The sequence below is a fragment of the Populus trichocarpa genome, chromosome 12, assembly GCF_000002775.5.
Source record: "Populus trichocarpa isolate Nisqually-1 chromosome 12, P.trichocarpa_v4.1, whole genome shotgun sequence".
Classification (NCBI taxonomy): Eukaryota; Viridiplantae; Streptophyta; class Magnoliopsida; order Malpighiales; family Salicaceae; genus Populus; species Populus trichocarpa.
In genome coordinates this window covers 12,961,005-12,983,360 of record NC_037296.2, presented here as the reverse complement: position 1 = coordinate 12,983,360, position 22,356 = coordinate 12,961,005, and the positions used below count along the sequence as shown (strand labels likewise).

At 30.2% G+C, this 22,356-nt stretch overlaps 2 protein-coding genes across 2 annotated transcripts; one reads left to right on the top strand and one right to left on the bottom strand.

The window, feature by feature from the left end:
- Positions 1 to 2,679: 2,679 nt before the first annotated feature.
- On the bottom strand, positions 2,680 to 3,602 carry LOC7484342 (uncharacterized). Its single transcript, XM_024582880.2, has 2 exons — positions 3,385 to 3,602; positions 2,680 to 3,151 (listed from the first exon to the last, which is right to left on the bottom strand). The coding sequence occupies exons 1-2, from the start codon at positions 3,563 to 3,565 to the stop codon at positions 2,916 to 2,918; spliced, it is 417 nt and encodes a 138-aa protein (XP_024438648.2). The 5' UTR covers positions 3,566 to 3,602; the 3' UTR covers positions 2,680 to 2,915.
- A 3,121-nt stretch (positions 3,603 to 6,723) lies between these two features.
- LOC7484891 (mitochondrial import inner membrane translocase subunit PAM16 like 2) lies at positions 6,724 to 10,200 on the top strand. Its single transcript, XM_002318744.4, has 5 exons — positions 6,724 to 6,881; positions 7,561 to 7,629; positions 8,942 to 9,029; positions 9,169 to 9,299; positions 9,803 to 10,200. Exons 2-5 carry the CDS (start codon positions 7,627 to 7,629, stop codon positions 9,923 to 9,925), a joined length of 345 nt encoding a protein of 114 aa, XP_002318780.1. The 5' UTR covers positions 6,724 to 6,881; positions 7,561 to 7,626; the 3' UTR covers positions 9,926 to 10,200.
- The last annotated feature ends 12,156 nt before the right edge of the window (positions 10,201 to 22,356 follow it).

Genomic DNA, 22,356 nt, shown 5'->3' with positions numbered 1-22,356 from the left:
TCTAGAATGTATAGGTTTGTAGTGGCATCTTGTTGTTTCCAGATTTCAAGAGACATGTTTTCCATTGAAAATGAGTCAGTATACATCAAGGTTGAATTCCCATCAATCATTCTTGACTTTTGAAGTAGGGAATAAGACAATTGAATGTCTATCTATTATTCTCAAAATCTGGCAAGCTAGGTGCATATCAGATATGATATCCCTTCACTTTACAGGTATTAATTAAGATTTGGTTATGTGCACATGAGATAATGTAGAACGATAAAGAAAATGCTTCTTTTGTACCGATGATTCCACCAGAATTCAACAGCAAGGGGGCAAAACCAATCTATATAAACCCCATGTGAAGGCCTATATGGGTTTCATGTATAGTACAACAATGGTTGGAGAAGCTCCCAATCTCCCTCAGAGGCTTCCAATATCTCAGTTTATAGTAATTGCTTCAAATAATGAGAATGTTGGATGCCTTTGGGGGAGATTGAGAGCTTACTCCCCACGACTAAATGGGGTAGATTCAATAAATTTATAAAAATACAGTCCACGATTCCTTCTCGCCAGCACACCTCTTTGATTCTTTTTTAAGGGTGTTGAAGATCCAACTTCTTCTGAACTCTCTCCCTCAACCGCCACTCTAGAGGTTGGCACCTTGTCAATTGTTTCTGTGTAGCGGTCGAGGTGAGGGGTTCAGAACATGTTGGCTTCGATCAGCTGCGAACTCCAGGCCATTTGCTGTTAAAACTCACTTTACAGTATTTTCTTCTTAACTAATTTTTATTTTTGGTGTTAATTTTCTTCTCATGCAATGATGGCACCAATTAATTTCTTCTCATATATGTGAGTTTTCGTCAAAATCGATCATAATTCTTCAAAATCGCATAGATTTGATTTCATGATGTGTTGGGATTTGATTTTATGTGGCTATTCTAATTTCATGATTCATATCGTGATTTTGATGAATTAATCTAGTTGACTCTAGTTTTTTTTTTAATAAATATTTTTTCCAGTTTTATCATTCAACCTTGAGTTTATTGAAAATTAGATTTCATGATTTGTTTTGATTTATTTTCTATGATGCTGTCTTAGTCTCATAATCTGAGTCTTGAGTTTTGCAGGTTAACTTTAGTAGAATCAAGTCATTTTATTATTTCCTTTTATTTATTTATTTTCAAGTCTCATCCTTCAACAATAAGTTAATTGAGAATTGAGTTTTATAATTTGTTTAAACTTGCTTTTTATGGGGTTATTCTAATATCATGATCTAGGTTACGAATTCAACAGGTTAACCCGAGTTGACTTGGGTTATTTTTTATATTTTTTTATAATTAATTTTTTTTTCAATTTCATCATCCAATATTGAGTCGATTTTGAATTATGATTTATGATTTATTTTGATTTAATTTCTATGAGGTTATTTTAATCTTATGATCCAAGTTCTAAGTTTGTCGGGTTAACTCATGTTTTTTTTTTTATCAATATGATTTTTTTAATCTCATTCTTCAACATTTTGATTGAGAATTGAGTTTCATAATTTATTTTAATTTGTTTTATGTGGGGTTATCATGGTCCATGACTTAGGTTGTGAACATGGAAGGTTAACTCGATTTAATTTAATATTTTACTATTTTCATATTTTTTAAAAAAAAATATTGTTTTGAATATTTTTTTAGTCAAACTATATTTCTACTGGTAGTCTAAGTTACTTTTGGATCTACTAGTTAATCAGGCCACATCGGATTAATCATGCACCTTTTATTTTTTTACTAGAAAAATATTATTAATGTCTAAATTTTTTTTTTACATTGAAAAAAATAATTTAACTGCAGCATAACGTGGGTCATGATGTAGTCCATCATAAACAATATTTTCAACCATTTATCTTCTTCTAAACCCTAGAAAAATCAATCCAAAACCATCATTAAATACTATTTTAACCTCACAAAATCATTAAATACAGTATTTGAAAATAAAACTTGCAAAATAAAAACCAAAATTTGGTAAATAACAAATCCGGTTGCGGTTTTTAGTCATTCAAGCATATAAAAAACTCCATTGAACAAAATCATTGTAATACAGAATATAAAATTTAACAATAATTATTGGCAGAAAAAATCACAAAAGAAGAAAAACAAATTGGGAAAAGCTAAGGCTTCGATTCTAAATTATTTTAAAAAATATAAAAACGGGAATGGAACAGAGAACGGCAGCGATAACGTCCATAACCATGGTGAGCGGGCCCTAAGGAAAAGGCCCACGATAAAAAAGGACCAAAGAGAGTGGAATGGGTCGGGTCGGGTCGGGTGGGGTTTTAGTTGAACTGTTTAAAATCATCCAAATCCAATTGATAATAACAGTCTACTCGATCTACCCAATTTTGCCAGAACTGGCCATATAGAATTTGATTACAATGGCCGGCCGATGTGATTATTACTTTTTAGAGCCTTTTTGGCAGGTTTTTTTTTTAAAATTTTTAAATTATTTTATTATCTTGATTTTAAAAATAATTTTAAAAAAATATTATTTTAATATATTTTTAAATAAAAAATACTAGAAACCAAGCAAAATCCAATTTTTTTCATCCACATTAGTTACTCAATATCCACCTTCATATTTTGTATTGCAATTTATATAGGTTTTTTTTTTTTTTTAATAGCGTATAGAATAATTGAAACATCAACGAAATACACAAGGAATTATTAAGGTCAGAAGCAGCAAATCAGGGTAACAGCTATTTTGCAAATTTTCCAGGCATTTTAAGGCCTTGAACATCAACATAATGACCTCAAACAAAATCGTTATTTCTCAGATTTTAGACAAGAAAGATCCCAATAAAAATTATTTATTATAACGATAAACCCTGGGGATCATTGATCAGATCAATATTTACACAGACAGCTAAACGATGTTGATGATCGTGGTCAAACAGTCTGGATCTCTTCTGGGTCTTCAAAGTTAGGGTCCTTCACGTCCACAGCTTCCTTCTCGAACCCAATCTCGGCCTGGGAGTAGCCATCACCAACCCAAGTGAACTTGCCTCCATGGCCTCCTTTCTTAGGCGACCCACTCAATCCAGTACCTGATTTACTATCTTTCCTAACTTCAGACTTCGGATTAGTGTTGCTTTTGCTGCTCTTCTTCATTCTTAGTCTAAGTTCTGCATGAATATATCATATGCAAGTATTTTATGAGTTGTAGTTATATTTTGAAGATAAGATAAACTAAAAACATCAAGAGCATTTGTTTTTTATTTGAAATATAGATTATGAGCTTTCATTGCATTTGCGATCTGAAAAAAAAAAAGACGATTCATCCTAAATCTTCTTTGAAATTGAGTTTTAGTGAATTTAGAATTTTCAGCAAAATAATCATTATATAACTTTAACTCACCTTCCTTTCTATTACGATTGACAATATTGTGGCCACGAATAGAGCCACGATACCCTATTCTCCGCCCTTGATTATTCGATTCTTCTTCAGCAACCACAGCAGCAGCAACTTGAAAAGCGAGCACAGGAGTGTTATCATCAAAATCAAAAGCATCATAAAAATTAAAATTAGAATGATTCATGATGAATTTTAATGAAATATATTTTTTATTGGAGAAAAAACAATGGAATGATGAGAAAAAATATTAAGGTATATGAGAATATTTATAGATGGATTTTTTTTCAAATTTTGAAATCTTAGAATGTTGGCGGTCATTTTTTGAAAATTTAAAATTTCAAAATTTAAAATGTTGGCGGTCATTTTTTCAAAATTTAAAATTTTAAAATTTAAAATGGTGGCGGTTATTTTTTCAAAGCATGAATTTTTTAAAAAAGAATTGAAAATCAAAATTTAAAATATTGACGGTTTTTTTTAAAGTTTGAATTTGAATTTACTTTTAAAAAATTAAAATTTTAACAGTAACATATAAAACTGAAAATTAAAAATATTCATATAAATAAATTTTAAGTTTAATTTTAAATTATATCTTTTAACTTTTATATTATTTTATTAAATTTTATATTATTTTTATAAATTACTCATATCAATTATATAATTAATAACATCATAATTATATTATATATAAAATATCTAAATTAGTTATATAATTATATAAAAATGAATTTAACATGAAATATATTAAAATATAAATGACTTTTTTAAATAGTTTTTTACTATTGAAATACATATAATTAAAAAAAAAATTATACTATTTAAAAAGTTATTTTATTAATTTAGCTTTTTATATTGGATGCTCTAGTCTCTCTTATCTCAACAAGTGAAGCCTCGACAATGTGGAAAACGGTGGCTTGGGCGGTGTCTTTTATAGCGAAGGTTATCGATATTGAGGTAGGTGCGTCAGCCTTTGATTCGAGAACAGAAAATGGATAAGATCAACTATGTGAAAAATATTATAATATCATGCAATTCTGTGGGTCATGGATCAATCTTGATGGCATTTTTTTTGTTTAATTTTTATTTTAAAGGGAAAAGAGGACATATGTTGAATTTATATTGTTTTCAATTCAGAAGAGAAAGAAAAGAAAAATTAATCAGAAACATGTTTTATTGTTAAATTTTTATTTATTTAATCAAAAAAATTACTCAAAATCTCTTTATGAAATATAAGAATCTAAGCTCCAAAATAAAAGAAATTAAGCAAAAACAAAGGAAAATAAAGAAGAAAAGCTGTAATGTACCAAAGTTTTATTAACCATTACCTTTATTTTGAGTCCAATGTCTATATTCCAAAAACAAGAATGGTTTCTCATCATTTGCTCTAAATCAAAAAGTTTTTTTTTCCTATCAATTTCATCCTTTGTTTTTTCAATTTTATCCTTAATTTTTTTAATCATTTGATCAGATTGTTTTTATACTTGCTAAGTCAACCAAGTCACTTTCAAACACTTATTACATAATTTAATTTTAAACTTGGACTAGACAAGAAATTGAGTTAGGAAGTGTTTTTTGTCAAACTCATCATTGTTTGTCAATTTTGTCTTCAGATGTTTTTTACAGGTCAATTAGGATGTCTTTGAATCGGTTAAAATTAACTGGATCATATCGGAGCAACTCTCACCCAGTTTAATTTAAAACTTGAATTAGACAGAAGTCAAATTAGAAGGTTTCACGATTAATATGTTTAGCTGAGTTTAATAAAAATATCAAATAGTTCTCTATGACCTAAATATTTTTTGTTTATTTAAAAAAATAATCTAACATGCATTGTAGCATATACTTATAAACTAGTTTCTTACTAAAGAAAATAGGTATAACCATCATCTTTTCTTAAAATTCTTCTTGTGATATTTTTAGTAATGAAATTAAATCAATAGCTCATGTTCTACGAGGTTGTGGTGTTTTTAAAGTTTATGAAGGGTGTTGGTTTCATGTGATAAGTTGGTTTTTTTTTTTTTTTTCTAATCTTATCATAGAAGAGTCATGTAAAACCCAAACTTTTAGTTTAAACTCAAACTCAAACTCAAACTCAAGTCAACCCAAACCTATCTAAACTAACCGAGCTATTTAAAGAAAAAATTGTTAAGAGCATTGTTTTCCTCTCATTTTTTTTCTTTCTCGGTATTGATATTTTATTTTATGGTGCACTATTATATGATTTTTATGATATTAAATATGTAAGTTTTAAGGCTTAGCACAGGTGAAAACACCTTGAGGTATTATGTTTGAGTTGCTAATCATGAATCCGGGAATCAAGTCATGACAAGTTGTTTTAACAGAATATTTTGAGGAATTTTAGGATTGAGTAGTTTAAAGATTGAAAATAATATTTAGAGTGCCTTTTTTTTTTAATGTAAATAGAGCAATGAAAGGGTCATTAATCCCAGAGCTATTATCTAAAACCAACTAAATCCGATGAAACAACAGATTATATTGGATACCACAGAGATTAAAGCACCGTGGAAAAGCTTTAAGGATACCCATTCTGCTTGCGAGGAAGTTAGCAAGTTGCAAAAATCCTGGGCGTAATGGGAATGAGGGGCTTGTAAGGATCATAATGGTCGATTTGTTACTGGAGCTGCAGCATAGGAGTTGAAAGATTTACAGCGGTTAAACAAGAGTTATGCGCTGTAAGACTTACGCAGCGGATTTTCAAATGGGTTTTAAATTGCATTTTATAAAAAATTAATTATTATTTTTTATTTAAATTTTTTTTTATGTTTTTAGTTTGTTTTAATGTATTAATGTAAAAAATAATTTTTAAAAAATAAAAAATTATTATTTTAATATATTTTTAAATAAAAAGTATTTTAAAAAAGAATTATTACTGCCACCTTCGTCGACTTTAGTTAGCAAGGAATCTTAGAGCTCGAAGAATTGAACTTGAGGTGATTCTCAACTGATTAAAAGGCTCATAATCGATGACGGAGATGGAGGGGAGAATTTTGTTATTGTTGTGAAGCCGATTAAGCTATTGCTAGGAAGAAGGAGGTCGGTCCATATAAATCATTTTTGAACTTTGATTGAAAGTTTTTGTATTTCACAGAATTTTTGAAAGAATCCTCCATATAGTTTTGTTGTGGTTCGTGGGCCCTCTTGCATAAACTTAATGGAAGAAAATCTAGTAATTTAAGGATCCATTTGAGAAAATTATAGCTTGGAGACCTAGATACCTATTAATGGATAAATTCAGGACTAATTGGGAGGTTTGCTCTTTTCTTAAACATCTTCTCCCGAACCCTAAAGTTCAAGCCCAAGCTGTACCTTCTAGTGGGCTCGGTAAGTAACCGCCATATTGGTAGGGTGGAAGCCCGGACCTTTTTCCAGCGATGGAAACATTTGGTTTTGTTAAAACTTAAGACCCTAACACTTTACTTCCCCTTCAGCAAGAAACAACCTCAAACGACAACCTGCGTCCTCACAGCTTCAAATTTTCTCCTGTAAGAAGATTTTCTGCTTCTTTTGATTTAAATATTTTATTGCTGAATAGAAAACTTTCTGCTTCTTTTAATCCAACTTTTTTTATTGCTGATAAACTGTGTTGTCTCAATCAGTTCTGAATATATCAATTCAAAGCTTGTTTATGAATAATAATGTTGGATGCCGACTGGATTAGTTTAGCTTCTTGGGCTGCTTTTAGAATTGGTTTTCTCTGCAAGAACAGTAATCTTAACAATATCTTGGTGGTTTTGTCTCTTTTTTTATTTTTCAATGGTATTGAAGGATTTTTTTATATATATAATTATGTGCATAGCAGTGTAAAGGGAGATATTTTGTGCAGCATTGTCAGTTTTGCATACAAACTCTTTAACTTTGGAGAATAGTTGATAAATTTGAGTTTTAGTTTAGAAAGAAATGACTTGATGTGTCAAATTTTGATTTTTTTTTCAAGTTTGTTGATGATGTATGTAATTTATTGTGGATTGAAGGTGATTGATGAAATCTATTGCGTAGCTGCATTAGTAATTTCTCTTCTTCTTTTTTTCTTCTGATAATTAAATATATATCTTCTTTGGAAAAATGTCTGTTTTCTTTATAATTTTTGAGGTTTCTTTGTTTTGTCTCTTCAATTACGTTGGAAATACATCTGTGTCTGAACAGCTTGCTATGACATTGTAGGTTTGTTGAATTCGTAAGTAATCTTTCCAGTGCCTACTGTTCTGGAATTATACATCTCCTCAAGCGATGGTATGTTTTCTTTGATCATGTTATTCTTTTTTTTTAATCTTCTTTCATGCATCACATTACATCTCCTGACAAATATATGTTTTTTTTTCTCCTGTCCGTCCTTGACTGTAGATAGTTTTGTTGTGGTATTACCCTGTTGATAAGCAATTGAATGACATGTTGCTGACAAGAGCTTATTTTGAGCACCATAGCTGCTGCTTCCTAAAGTGGCCTAGCCAAATCCATTGTCTAGTATCAGGGGTGCGGGTGTCATGGAGTTGTTTGGTCCCATAGTGAGCCACTTTGGAAACTATGTTGTCAATCCCTATTTGATTGCTAAGTGCATCTCTTTTAGAAAAATAAAGGGGGATAGTGCCTTTTTTATGCACGGGCTTTATTTGGTGAGAGGTAGTAGGTTCCCTTATGGAAACTTCTTGGTAATTTTCATGGCATTTTCAACTTAACTTGAAAAATATAGATGCTTTAAGAGTGAATCTATGTGATATGTTGCTAAATGTTTTGCTTGACTAGAAGTGTCATAGAGTTGTCTGGTCTCATAGCGAGCCACTTTGGAAACTATGTTTTCAATGCCTATTTGCTAACTAAGTGCATCTCTTATAGAAAAATAAGGGTAGAAATAGTGACTTTTGTTTTTCATGGGTTTTATTTGGCGAAAGGTAGTGGGTTCCCTTACGGAAACTTCTTGGTAATTTACATGGCATTTTCAACATAACTTGAAAAATATAGATGCTTTAAGAGTGAATCTATGTGATATGTTGCTAAATGTTTTGCTTGACTAGAAGTGTAGGCACCAGATATCTTTAGATGAAAATGAAGGCCTCAATTCCCTTGACAATCTCATCTTAGTAACGATGTAATATCTAGTTTTTGATTGGTGTATGCAGTTTAGCTGCTAGGTTAATATTGACCATCTTGCCATTTGTGCTTGTTATATTTTCACATCATGGAGGTATTTTAGACCGTACAATCAGATAAGACAGGTTCACAATGCTTCAATTTAATAGTCTTTTGCAGAACCCAATAGATGATTTGATTTGATTATGCTATTTAACTGATACACGTTCGATCTAAATTTTGGATAATGCTGAAGGCCTAGATGAGCACAGTAAGAGTGGTTGCTGGTTTATTATTCTTGCCAGCCAATGTTATATGCTATTTGTGTGGAGATCAGTAGTAGAGTTCACCATGTGGTCCATTAGACAATTCAGAATGGCATGGATCTTTGGACCCAGCACACCTCAAGTGAAAGTGAGAAAGGGATTATTGAAGATAAATGATTATGTAGCTAACATGCTTTTATTTGTTTGTTCAGGCTGCAAGGCTGCTTGCTAATTTGCTTGTCATGGGATCTGGAATTATGGTGAGGGCATTTGCTCAGGCGTACCGTCAGGCACTTGCAAGTATGGTTTTCTTTCCAAATTCAGCACTTGGAGATCCTTAGATTGGGTCACCAATCCAGAAAGCCTCACTTTTAGTTATATTCATTTTGTATTTAGCCTTCTTCAATATCTGGTTCACAACTTCTGTTATCAATTGCAGATGCTTCAAAATCTGGTGTTGCCCACGAAACAGTGCAGAATATTAGAAGAGGAAGTAAAATGATATCTGAACCAGAAGCCAGGCAAATTCTAGGCATTACTGAGCATTCAACATGGGAGGAGATCTTGCAGGTATGTCTTCAATCCCTAGTAATGTATGTCCTTGGTGGAAAATAATGTCATTAACTATAACACTATAAGTAGTTATTATTTCAGAACAATATGTTTTCTAGCAAATTAGAAATCCTATTTCAATACCATTGTTCCTTATCGCATTTTCTTTTATGAGAAATGCAAATCCATTTAAATGAAACATCTAAGATGGTAAAAAATGAAGCATTCTGTTATGTGTATCTTATTTTTAGCTTTTACATGTTGCATGGAGAACCTATTCTCCCTGAAATATAAACGAGCATCATAGGAGATTAGCTCTTTTTAAATTTTATGTTCCGAAATTCGTATGGATTAGTGAAAATTACAGAATTAGCATACAAGTTAGAGATCACACTGGGTTCTCCACGAAGATGTGAAATATTAGGAATTATTATTTAGATCAAACTGTACTTTGACTTTTTGTTATAGTATCAAATCTCTCATGGATTGCTAACAATATGTCAATTGTTGCTTGCTTGTAGAAATATGACAAATTGTTTGAGAATAATGCCAAAAATGGTAGCTTTTATCTCCAGTCGAAGGTTCATAGAGCTAAAGAATGCCTTGAAGAATTATATCAAAAGAAAGCTGAGGGAAATGTATGATTTCTTTAGAGGTCTGATCTTGAATGTTCATCAATGTGTTGATGCATCCTCCAGAAACTCTACTTTGATTTCATAGAATTATAAGCTATGAAGCCCGTTTTGACCTCCTTGAGTTAATCTAGATCAAATAGGTAGTGATCCAATATAACACCAATTGTCAGTGACATAACCTTAATGTAATCTCATCAGGGGACTAAATTCTTGTGGACATTAATACATCAGTTGGGGTGTGTGGGTTTCTTTTAATTGGAAAGGATACTTTTGAATTCTGATAACAGGTAGCTTCTCCCAAAGGTGATTGGTCTTTTGACATCTTTCTGTAACGATTTCCGCATCAGAACAGCTGCGTTTTTAATGACCCTCTGGAATGATTGACCCTTTGTGACTGGATAACAACCGTTTAAGTTGTGCTGTGGTTAACCACAGCAGCAGCAAATGACTGGTATCCAATCGAGGCAATGCCTTATTTTCTACCAAAGGCATTGGAAAAGTTCCCTGGCGTTATCTGGATGTGGAACTAGTTTGGGATTGACGGAGTTCACACGCTGCAGGTGTCTCTGTTATTTCTGTTTCGTGGCCTTCGCTCATAAATGACCTTATTTATAGATTGAGCTTTATGTCTTGACAATCGAAAATTATGTTTGGATATCAGGACAACAAGCATTGACTTGTGTGTCAGCCCTTTGGACCCGACAGCTGATGTCGAGACAAATAGATCGGACTTCGGTCAATGTAAAGTAGGATAGAACGAATTTGGTCAGTTTAGGTAGCTTCCAGTGCCATCACCCTCTGCAGGGACGGGCAGGGAAACAAGCTGTCCGAGGGAAAATAATAGACCTTTCTGCATTAACATCAAGTCCGCATCTCTCTTTCTATAAAGAAGTGGTTATTTTGGGCTATTAGCATAGAAAATAAAATGTTTTGGCGACATAACACAGCTGCAAAAAAAAAAAAAAAATTGGTGAATTAAGCCTAATGTGATATTGTTATTGTTCTGAAACGAATATCTCAATTCTGAAACGCAAAATAAAAAACTAAGATTGTGAAGTTGAGATATACAAAGAATTTGATTAATTATTCACGTACAATATCATTATATTTAATTCATTTTGAATAAAAAATTTTTTATTATTATCCTAAAACTATTATTATATACGTTCAGTACAGGATAATACTGGTATTTATCAACTTGACACCTCTAAGATACATCAACTTATATATTATTATGATTCTGTTTAAGTTCATGATAATTTTTTTATTTCCACTTATGATATGTCTAAATTTATTTAACAGTACACTCCTGCTATTGTAGATGATACAAATGTTCACATAAAAAATAATAGTATCATCGTAATTATATAATATAAAGATGTTATAAGATATTCTGTACAAAAAAAATCTGATTTCAATCAATTGAATATAATTTTAATTAAATTATATTAAATCAATTTTAATCCTCAAAATTTATAGAAAATTTAAACAAATTCTTAAAATTTAACGCAATATATTATTCATTAAAATCCAATATAATTCATGATATCAAACCTAATTCATAATTTGGACACGGCACCATGCTTCACATCAACAACAACGTCTGGTTACTCTAACTAGAATTGGAAATCAACCCTGGGATTCTGTTAGATTGAGCTTTGCTTTCAATTCTAAATGGACTTTCGTTGACTCCTGCAACTGACGGTGCCCACCCACGACGAATGACTTACTCAAATAGATTCCCAGAATTTTTTGAATGGTAGGAGTCTCAGTCCTTGTATATATATATATACATAATTTTTATCTATCAAATAATAAATAATAGATATTATTAAATAAAATTAAAAATACAAATACATGTATAGGTACAATATAAAGTATATTGAATAATAAATAATATCAAAATCATATGTAAATATTTAAAATTCATACTCGTTAAATAATAAATAAAATATAAATATTGGTTTTGATATGAGTGCATATGAGCACAGATATGCTATAAAAATCCTATTCATGTATTGAATTGAAACACGCTTATTTGATTCAAGTATTCTGTATAAGGTTCTACAAAAATGGTCATGGCAAAATTATTTTTATTAGTCAATACAATATTTTTAAAAAACTGTTTGAATTGAATTTCTGATATGCTACGTCCGTAAGAACATGTAGATATTTTTTTTTCTTCTGGTAAAATCTATTTGAAAATATGGTTGCGGTTGCTTTTCAAAGTGCTTTTCATTTAAAAATATATTAAAATAATATTTTTTTTATTTTTTAAAAATTATTTTTGATATCAACGCGTTAAAATGATTTAAAAACACAAAAAAAATATTAATTTGAAGTAAAGAAAAAATAAAAAAAATTAAATTTTTTTAAATTATTTTTAAAATATAAAAACAAACATGATGTAAATAACACATCATTAGTCGTTTACAGCGAGGGATCTTATTTATTATAACAAGGTGGGCTAGTCTATAGATAATTGTTTAAAAAGTCCAAAATTCACTTATTAGCAAAGAAATTATCAATAAACTCGGAGATAATATCAAAGCACCTCTTATGTCAGTCACAAGCCTAAACTCCCATGCTTAGATTCTAGAAGCATAAAGAAGAAATTACGCCATGAGTTTGTCGACTTTAGCACCGTCAAAGTTCAATAAAGAAGTATTTAGCTTGAAGTTAAAACTTGGATTCCTATGGAGAAAGAGAGCGAAGAATATGAGAAAGGGGACAAAACTACGAGTCAAGTAAAAGGTTAGCCGAAAACATTGACATGGAAAACCGACAAAAGCGCGGAAGCAGCCGAAGTTAGGGATGCGAATTATTGAACCCACAAGTTTACTCTTACTCCACCGGCCCATCGTCGGTTTCTTATTACGTGGGGACTGGGAGTGCCACAGCTGCGTTTAGTGTTCTTCCACTTGTCTAGTGAACATCTTGAGCTTTTGACTCTTTTTGTGAGCCTGTCTCTCCAGAAAAAGGTAGAGGGAGCTGTTCTCATCTCTTGGATTCAGGCTTCTTCCATTCCCATTCTATTGTTTGACCTTTGGAGGAGTGTAGCGTTTAGTTCTGTTAGTTTTCATTAACAAGTTCAATCTTACACGCTCAAACATAGATCTGGATCATGTAAATTATTACAGGTGTTTATTTACAATGGATCGTGTTCCTGTAAAAATTGATCGTTATGTTAGAATTGGGCCCAGCTAGCAGCCATTCGAAGGATTTGGATCCTTTAGATGACAAAAGATCGGATTGGCACGGATTCCTTTGTTTACTTACTGTATATATTATTATTATTATTGTGGTTGTTTTTTTGTCAATTTCAGCCCACTTTATTCCTTAATTTCATACCATATTAAATTTTATTGGATTGACGTGGGGTATTTGAAGTGTTTGAAACTGTGGTAATTTTAGTTTTTCAAGTAGGTTTTTATAACGTGTTTCATTTAAAAAATATTAAATTCATATTTTTTAGTATTTTTTTTATAGTTTTAATATGCTAGAAAAAAAAATACAGGAAAAATTATATTAATTTTGAGTGGAAAGCACAAGACAATTACAGCTTTGATTGAAAACACGACTACAATAGGACACACTAAAGCTAAGATGCACAAAATAAACAAGTAATTATTGAAAACAAGAATTTGGATGTTGGACTGCAGGTTAGGTTCTTTTCCAATTACAGCTCTCTTTAACCCCACTTCTCTTTGGTTGCTTTTTAACCCTAGAAGCCATATGAAACACGTAGGGTTTATGTTGTTTTCCCTTCCCTTTTCTTCTCTTAAAGTGAACGGTGCCGTAAAGCAAGTTGAGGTGATGGGGATAGTGTAGCCGAAATAATTAGTAAATTACGCGTCTTCAACCTTTAATCTTTAAGAACTTGAATATTAGCTTATTAAAAAAATATGATTCTTGTAAAATGCTATAATCATGTTAATGAACATTACCGTGATTTGATTGTTGAGGATGCATTCCTTTACTTCCTAGCTATATGTTCCAGCTGAGCTTTCTAGTTTCAATGAACTGATCTAGGCTCTGCACTAAAGTGGGTTCAGATGTATAATTATGGAATATAAATTATTGATGTCGGGGTTCGCTTTATCCTTAATCCTATATGCAGGCCTAATCAGATCTTAATGAGAGGCTAGGACTCTTAAGATACAAGTAGATATATGTTGCCGCAGGTAGAACAATTTTTTTTAATGTAAAAAAAGTGATACGTTAAAAAAATTCAAGTTCTAAGTCATTGATTAAATTGATAGTTTAAATATTTATATATAAAAAACAATAATAATAAATAAACTAGAAAAAAAATAACAAAAAAAATTACATCCAAACCTATTCGGATTATCAAACAACCAAATGTTAACAAAATTAAAGGAAAATAATAATAATAAAAAGAATCAAACTTCAAAACAAAAAAAATCAGCTTAAAAAGGGAGGAGGGACCAAACAAACCTAGACGAATTCTCTTAAATCTAGTCTAATATAAAAAAACTTGCATCTTGTTAAATCTTGGACCCGAGTTCAATCAAGAAACTTAAATATCGATCATCCAATTTAATTTTGAATGATGAAATTGTTGAAAAAACTATTAATAAAAAAACTTGCAAAAACAATTAACAAAAAAAAGATCGGGGTTAAATTTGACAGGAAAAAACCCAATGATGATGAAATCTAAAAAATTCATTATCGCAAAAAAAAAATCACAATTAAAAAAATTAGGATCAATCTTCAAAAATAACATAATCATAGCGAGTGAAATTAAAAATCATTTGTAAGATGATAAATTATTTGTAGATTAAAAAATGGTAGGGGTGAAATAGAAAAAAAAATATATTGTTGAGGGCTAACCCAATAGAATCAAGCAAAAAAATAACCAAAAAAAGAATAAAAAATAAGACAAAATCAATTTAGAAAGAGGGAAAAAAAACAAGGCAAACTTCTTAAACTTGATCTAATCTCTAAAAGTCGCATCCTTTGAATTGTTTTACCCAGATTCAATCAAGAAGTACAATTCTTAACCAATTTAATTTTGAAGGATGAGATCAGTAGAAAAATATTAATAAAAAAACATGAAAAAGAATATAAAAAAATGAAGATAAAATTTAATAGAAAAACCCAAGGATGCTGCAATTTAATGAAAAAATATAAACTAATCCAAAATAAAATAAATATCAATTAAAAGAATAAGTGTCACAGTCCGGCCCAACCTGTCAGATATTGTTCGTTTTGGGCCTTAATATCCTCACAGATTTGTTCTTGGTGATAACGCATGGTCCCAAAATGCGCCTGACAAGTTAGCAACCAGCACTGCTAATAAGGCCAGCTACCAAATCATCACCCGTCAATATGGGATATTACAATCCACCCCCTTTAAGGAGCCTGGCGACCTTGTCGGCACAACTAAATAACCAGTAAGGCCGGCTCTGATATCAAATAATATTTTAACTTTCATCATTTATAATATCATGGTCAACTGAATCTTATCCAGTAGCTCTAATACCAACTGTAACACACTAAAAATGATAGCGAGTGAAATTAAAAATAATCATAGCGAGTGAAATTAAAAATCATTTGTAAGATGATAAATTATTTGTAGATTAAAAATGATACGGGTGAAATAGAAAAAAAAATATTGTTGAGGGCTAACCCAATAGAATCAAGCAAAAAAAAATAACAAAAAAAAGAATAAAAATAAGACAAAATCAATTTAGAAAGAGGAAAAAAAAACATGGCAAACTTTTTAAACTTGATCTATCTCTAAAAGTCGCGACCTGTGAATTTTTTTATCCAGATTCAATCAAGAAGCACAATTCTGAACCAATTTAATTTTGAAGTCTGAGATCAGTAGAAAAATATTAATAAAAAAACATGTAAAAGCAACAACAAAAATGACGATAAAATTTAATAGAAAAACCCAAGGAGGGTGCAATTTAATGAAAAAAATATAAAATAATCCAATATAAAATAAATATCAATTAAAAGAATAAGTGTCACAGCCCGGCCTACCCTGCCAGATATTTTCCGTTTTGGGCCTTACCGCCCTCACGGATTTGTTCTTGATGACCACGTATGCTCCTAAAACGCGTGTCTGACAAGTCAGCAACCAACACTACTAATAAGGTCAGCTACCAAATCTTCACTTGCCAATGTGGAATATTACAATTCACCCCTCTCAAGGAGCCCGACGACTCCGTCGGCACAACCAAACAGCCAGTAAGACTAGCTCTGATACTAAATAATATTTTAACTTTCATCATTTATCATATCATGGTCAACTAAATCTTATCCAGTAACTCTGATACCAACTGTAACATCCCGTAATTTAATACATTCTTAAAGGAACTTTGTGTCTTAACTTAAGAAAAATAGTGTTTTTTTCCCTAAACTTATCTAGGACTTGCTGAAATTTTAGCAGAGTGTTTTCTATACCGAGAGGTCCCAAGTTATCGACAATCATCTTGTACACACCTTATACTCATCTCTCAATTATATCATAATCATGTTGAATCCCAAAAAGCACATCATTCATGGTACATGCATAACATTTCGCATATTCATTTCTTCCCCATTAACAAACATAATTAATAATAAATGGAAGTAAATAAACATTAAGATTACAATACAAAATAGTATAATTTTATATCCCGACACTTAATGTAAAAGGAGTTCTATTACATATTAAGTCATTTAGTTTCTTAGAGACAAAATACATTAATGTTCATTTTCTTCTCTAATCATACAAAAGAAGACTAGAGGACCTAAAACACTACTCCTGGCGTGAATGTGAAGGACCTGTAATTTCATAATGTATAGAATAAATATAGTAAGAATAAAATATAGCATAGAAGGAAAATCACACAATACATGCACATGTAATTGAACATATATTCAACGATACGAAATCATAGTTCTTTGAAATTCTCATTTAACCTTCTATTATTAAATCTCTATTCATCATTCCTGGAATCGTTCAACATTTTCATTTTGTGTCTTATTTCACCTTACGAGTGCATTTAATTCGTTATAATATCTACAATGTGATTTCTCTCTCTCCTTCTCTTTATATCAATTTTAATCCCAATATCTATTATACTCATCATCGCTCTTCTATCTAAATCGTCAAACTCTGATACCAAATGTCACAGTCCGGTTCAACATGTCAGATATTGTTCATTTTAGGCTTACCACCCTCACGGATTTGTTCTTGGTGACCATGCATGACCCCAAAACACGTCAGACAAGTTAGCAACCAACACTGCAAATAAGGTTAGCTACTAATTCCTTACTCGTCGATGTGAGATATTACAAAAATCATTAAGGGTGTAATTGAAAACATCTGAAAAAACAAAGTAAATCCAGACAAACATCCTAAACATTGGTTAAATCATAAAAAAACTCGCAACTTATGAAACCCTAGATCAGGATCCAATTAAGAAGTTTATTTTAAGTCAATTTAAAAATATAAATTTTAAAAACTTTTCAAAGAAAAAAAAATATAACAAAAAACCCGCAAGTAAACCTGGCAACTAACCCGAGTCAACAAATCAAACACATAGCCTAGGACATGAAATTGGGTTGACCCTATAAATAGAAAAAGGAAAACAAATAACGCCAAAAAAATATTCAAAAGAATGCTTTAAAAAAGACAGAATTTGACCCAGGCTAATCCTTCAGATCTATTACCTAGGTCATGAGACCAGGGTGATTCATTAAAGGCAAACCTGAAAAAATAAAGAAGCAAGATTTTTTATCAAATAAATATTAAGCGATGAAATTGATAAAAAAAACAAAAAAAAACAATGCCAAAGAAAAAAATAGCAATTAAAAGAATTATGACTAAATTCGACATAAAAATTAAATGAAATCAAATGTTTAAGGAAAAATCAAATGAAATTAAATGTTTAGGGATGGAATTGTAAAAAATAAATCCATTAAGAAAATGATTAATAGCAATTAAAGGAATTATGACCAAATCTAACACAAAAATTAAATGAAAATAAATTACTAGGGTGGAATTGGAAAAAACAAATCAATCAATAAAATGATTCAAAACAAAACAAATTGCAATTAAAATAATAAAGATGAAATTTGAAAACAAATAAAAAAATCAAATGAACATGGACGAGATTGAAAATAAAATTCAATTAGAAATAATCAATGTAAACAAAACAATTGCAAACAAGAGAAGAGGGAATGAATCAAAAGAAAACATAAATTTAAGGGCTAATATTATTTTTTGCATGGCTAGCAAGCAATCCAAGGAAGAAAGAGGGAAAAGAAAGAAAGAAAAGAAAAGAAAAAACATTTCAGGCTAAACCACGCCGAATCACCATACACGTGCCACCCAGAGAGGAAAAGAATGCCGGGACAAATCAAATGATGCGGTGGAATTACAGTCACAACCATTGATGCGAATTGCACGCGGTGCCAAAAGGCGGTGAAGGGGCCGAGGCATGTGAGGTTCGTGTTAGCAACTTTTTTGTTTTTTATTCGTAAAAAACCAAAAATGCCTATAGGATTGAACAATAATAACAAACAAACCATGATAAAATTACAACCAAGCCCCTAAAGCCAAGGCTAAAAAAATCAAATGGTAAGGATAATGTAGTAATTATATTGTTCTATCAAATATGAAAATACAAAAATATCATTATACAGAAGTCATTGAATTATTTTATTCAAGAGTTACATTAGTCATTTTATTGTACATTAAAAAATCAATCACCAAAATAGCCTCACGCAATCATTAAAAAACATTTTATGTCATGGTGAAAAGATTACCTTACCTTTAAAGCAAAGACGAAAGATAAAATGATCAAGGAAAAAAATAGTAATTATATTATTATAATGAATAGTAATTTATATCTTGTAGCACAATGATATGATTAGGGAAATTTGTTTTTTGGATAATATGAGATTGATCATGCATGTAGGGATATAACAATTGTTTATAGAGACACGTAATTTAGGGAGATGATAATTCTTAAAATAAATTTAGGATCCCTTTGATATGTAGAGGCTATGTGTTGTATAAAAATATTATCTTGACAAAAAAACAAAAAGAAAAACCTACAAAATTAATATTATAGATATTGTTGAAAGAATATGTTTTTGTTTGAGTCTTTGAATTGCGAAAAAAAAAATTATTTTTAAAATATTATTTGCTCATATTAAAAAAAACAAAAATGATGTTAAGATACATACACTAACAGTATTATAAAAGTAAACTAAAAATTTTTATAGCAAAAAAAAAAGAAACAATTCAAATAATATTCAAAGAGTTTCTTTTGATTTTTATTAGAAAAGGTGAGAGAAATCTCTCTTTTTTTAAATCATATTTATAGTTAATTTTGCGTCATAATTGTTATTTTTAGACGTGATTTTTTAGAAAAATAATTGAATTTTTAAAAAGATATGACTTGTAGTTTTCAAGACCATTTAAAAAAATTCACTTCTAATTAAACTCCATATCTCAATTGAGAAAGGGAGAGAACCGAGTGCATATAAATAAATACCAACAGCATATCTTAAAGCATGCTGTTATTATAATGATTAAAAACAACCATTGATATAATGGTTATGTCTTTTGAGATGTTAATAGGTTTCATTTCCTTGCTTAAATATCCCTCTTATATATTAAAAAATAACCAGCAATAATATATAATCAATTGAAATAAAAATATATATGTACAATATCATGTATATATATTTCTTTTGTGATTATAAATTAATTTAAGTATTTAGAATAAAATTATCACAATGATTATGAAAGGATCTATGAATGTTTCATTTTTTCTATAATATTAAATTCAATTTTCACTCCTGATTATTTCTTTAATTTGTTATCTTATGGTATAAAAACAAATGATTTTTAGTTTAGAAATATGTAATAATATCATGTTTATTTATAAAAATAAAAATAAAATACAAATGATTTATCATGCTTAAAAAAATAATTTTAAAAATAATAAAAAGCAGTACCTATAAAAGTCAATATTATAACCAATAATAATATATAATCAATTGAAAATACAATGCATGAAATTATAAGAGAAAAAATAGCCATCACTTTGATTATGTTTCTTTCTTCTTCGTCTTTTTTTTTGCAAATATAAAATTAAATTATCTTGATGCTTATTATATATAATGATCATGAAAGAATACATGACAATTTCATTTTTCTATGTCAGATTTAATTATCAGCACTAATTGTTTATGATGAATATGGAATATATTTAGTTTAGAAATACTAATTTTTGTTATAAATAATATTTAGTATAGAAATAATAATAATTAATACATCTCATATGAGAATATGATCATTTATCAATCATATCATGTGTTACAGCTCGATCCAATCTGTTAGATATTGTCCGTTTTAGGCCTTATCGTTCTCACTGATTTGTTCTTGATGACTACGCATGGCCCCAAAATGCATCTAACAAGTCATCAACCAGCACTACTAATAAGATCAGCTATCAAATCCTCATTCGTCGATGTGGGATATTACAATTTACCCCTCTTAAGGAGCCTGACAACCCTGTCGCCACAACCAGACAACCAGTAAGGCCGACTCTATTACCAAATGTCACAGTCCAGCCAAACCCGCCAGATATTGTCCACTTTGGGTTTTACCGTCATCACGGATTTGTTCTTGCCGACCACGCACGGCCCCAAAACGCGCATGACAAGTCAGCAACCAGCACTACTAATAAGGTCAACTACCAAATCCTCACCCACCGATGTGAGATATTACACCATGACATTAATTAAAACCTATGAAATAAAAATAAGATAGTATAAGAAATTAATTAAATCTAGTAAAAGCAATTAATTCAAACAAAGTTGAAGTGAAGTTATATTTAATTAAATGTTTAATATTTCAACTCAAAAAAATAAAATCATAATTGGATCTAAATTATAATTTCTTAATCCTATAAAGCAATCTTGATTATGTCCCATTTATTCATAATTAAATTTATCTTTTTTCATATTAATCTGTATTTATACATATTTATATCATATACTGGTGTTATTAGAGCCTGTTTGGTATTGTAGTGACGATTGCTTTTCAAAATGTTTTTTACTTAGAAATGCATTGAAATATTTTTTTTATTTTTTAAAATTTATTTTGATATTAGCACATCAAAACGATCGAAAAACATTAAAAAAAAATTAATTTCAAGCAAAGAAAAAATAAAATTTTTTAAAACATAAAAATAATCGATTATTAAATCAAAATCATACCATATTGACCATAATTTGAATGGAAATTGGTTTTCTAATCAGCCTAAGTTGATTCCAATGATCAAAAACGCAAGAGACCAAGTCAAAATCCATCAAATCTTGTAATTGAGTCGATGGATCAAACATTATATATAAGGTTAAAAAATAATAATTTGTATCCTATATACGTATGGAACTTAATTAATCTTGGTACCGATCCATCCTCTTAAATCTTGCACTCACCATTTCTTGTTATATTTTATATGCAAAAAAATATACATATCAAGCCACCGGTCTAACCATTTATCTATTGGTTGAATAAAAAAATCGATCGATAATTTGACTAGATCATAGCACTAGTCCGACTCGATAATTACCTGATATAGATGAAGTCCGACTCTTTTAACGTGTTCGTGTAGTTCAACTAAGAAGACAAACAGAAACTAAGTCAACGTACATTACTTCTTTCTTCTTTTTAAAGTCTTAAGAAATCGTTTTCCCATAATTTATAATTGTTCGATTCATTTATATATAGAAATCAAATCCACGATTAATTGTTCAATGTATCTATCAAGCTAAACAATAAAACCTATAAAGTATATATTAAATCCGACAAAAAAATAAATAAAAAGAAAGCCGAGGATCGATCATAAATGTTAATGGATGAATATTTATATTGAAATTAAGCAAAAGAATCATTTCTGATCGATACCTACATATATATTATCCCATCCCCAGGGCTCTGACAGTCAAAACTAGAATGTAGTTGAACAAGGATTTTTCTTTTTTTTCCTTTTTCAACAAAGGAATGAGTTTGTCTGCGAGGACGAGAGAGCTCGACGTTCCAGGGCTGCGCGCCTGACAAAATAACGCGTAATGCAAGAAACACGTATGGCAGCCCTCATTGTTCTTTTCTCATCTGTTTTGCATTGAATATCAGATTTCGTCAACTCCAGCCGAATTCCATGACAAATAAAAGTTGGAGATTTTCACACCACTGACCTGAAACTGAAACCGCTAGGTGGTGCTGCCTCATACCTCAAGTTTCAGTGGTATACAATATATATTTTCTGGGGGTTATCCAGATAATTTAGAGATCTATATCAAGCTACTTATATACGTATTAAGTCTCTTACCGTATACTATATGGTCCATAACCACTTATATTCAAAATTAGAACACATGATTATATAATAATATCCATACCG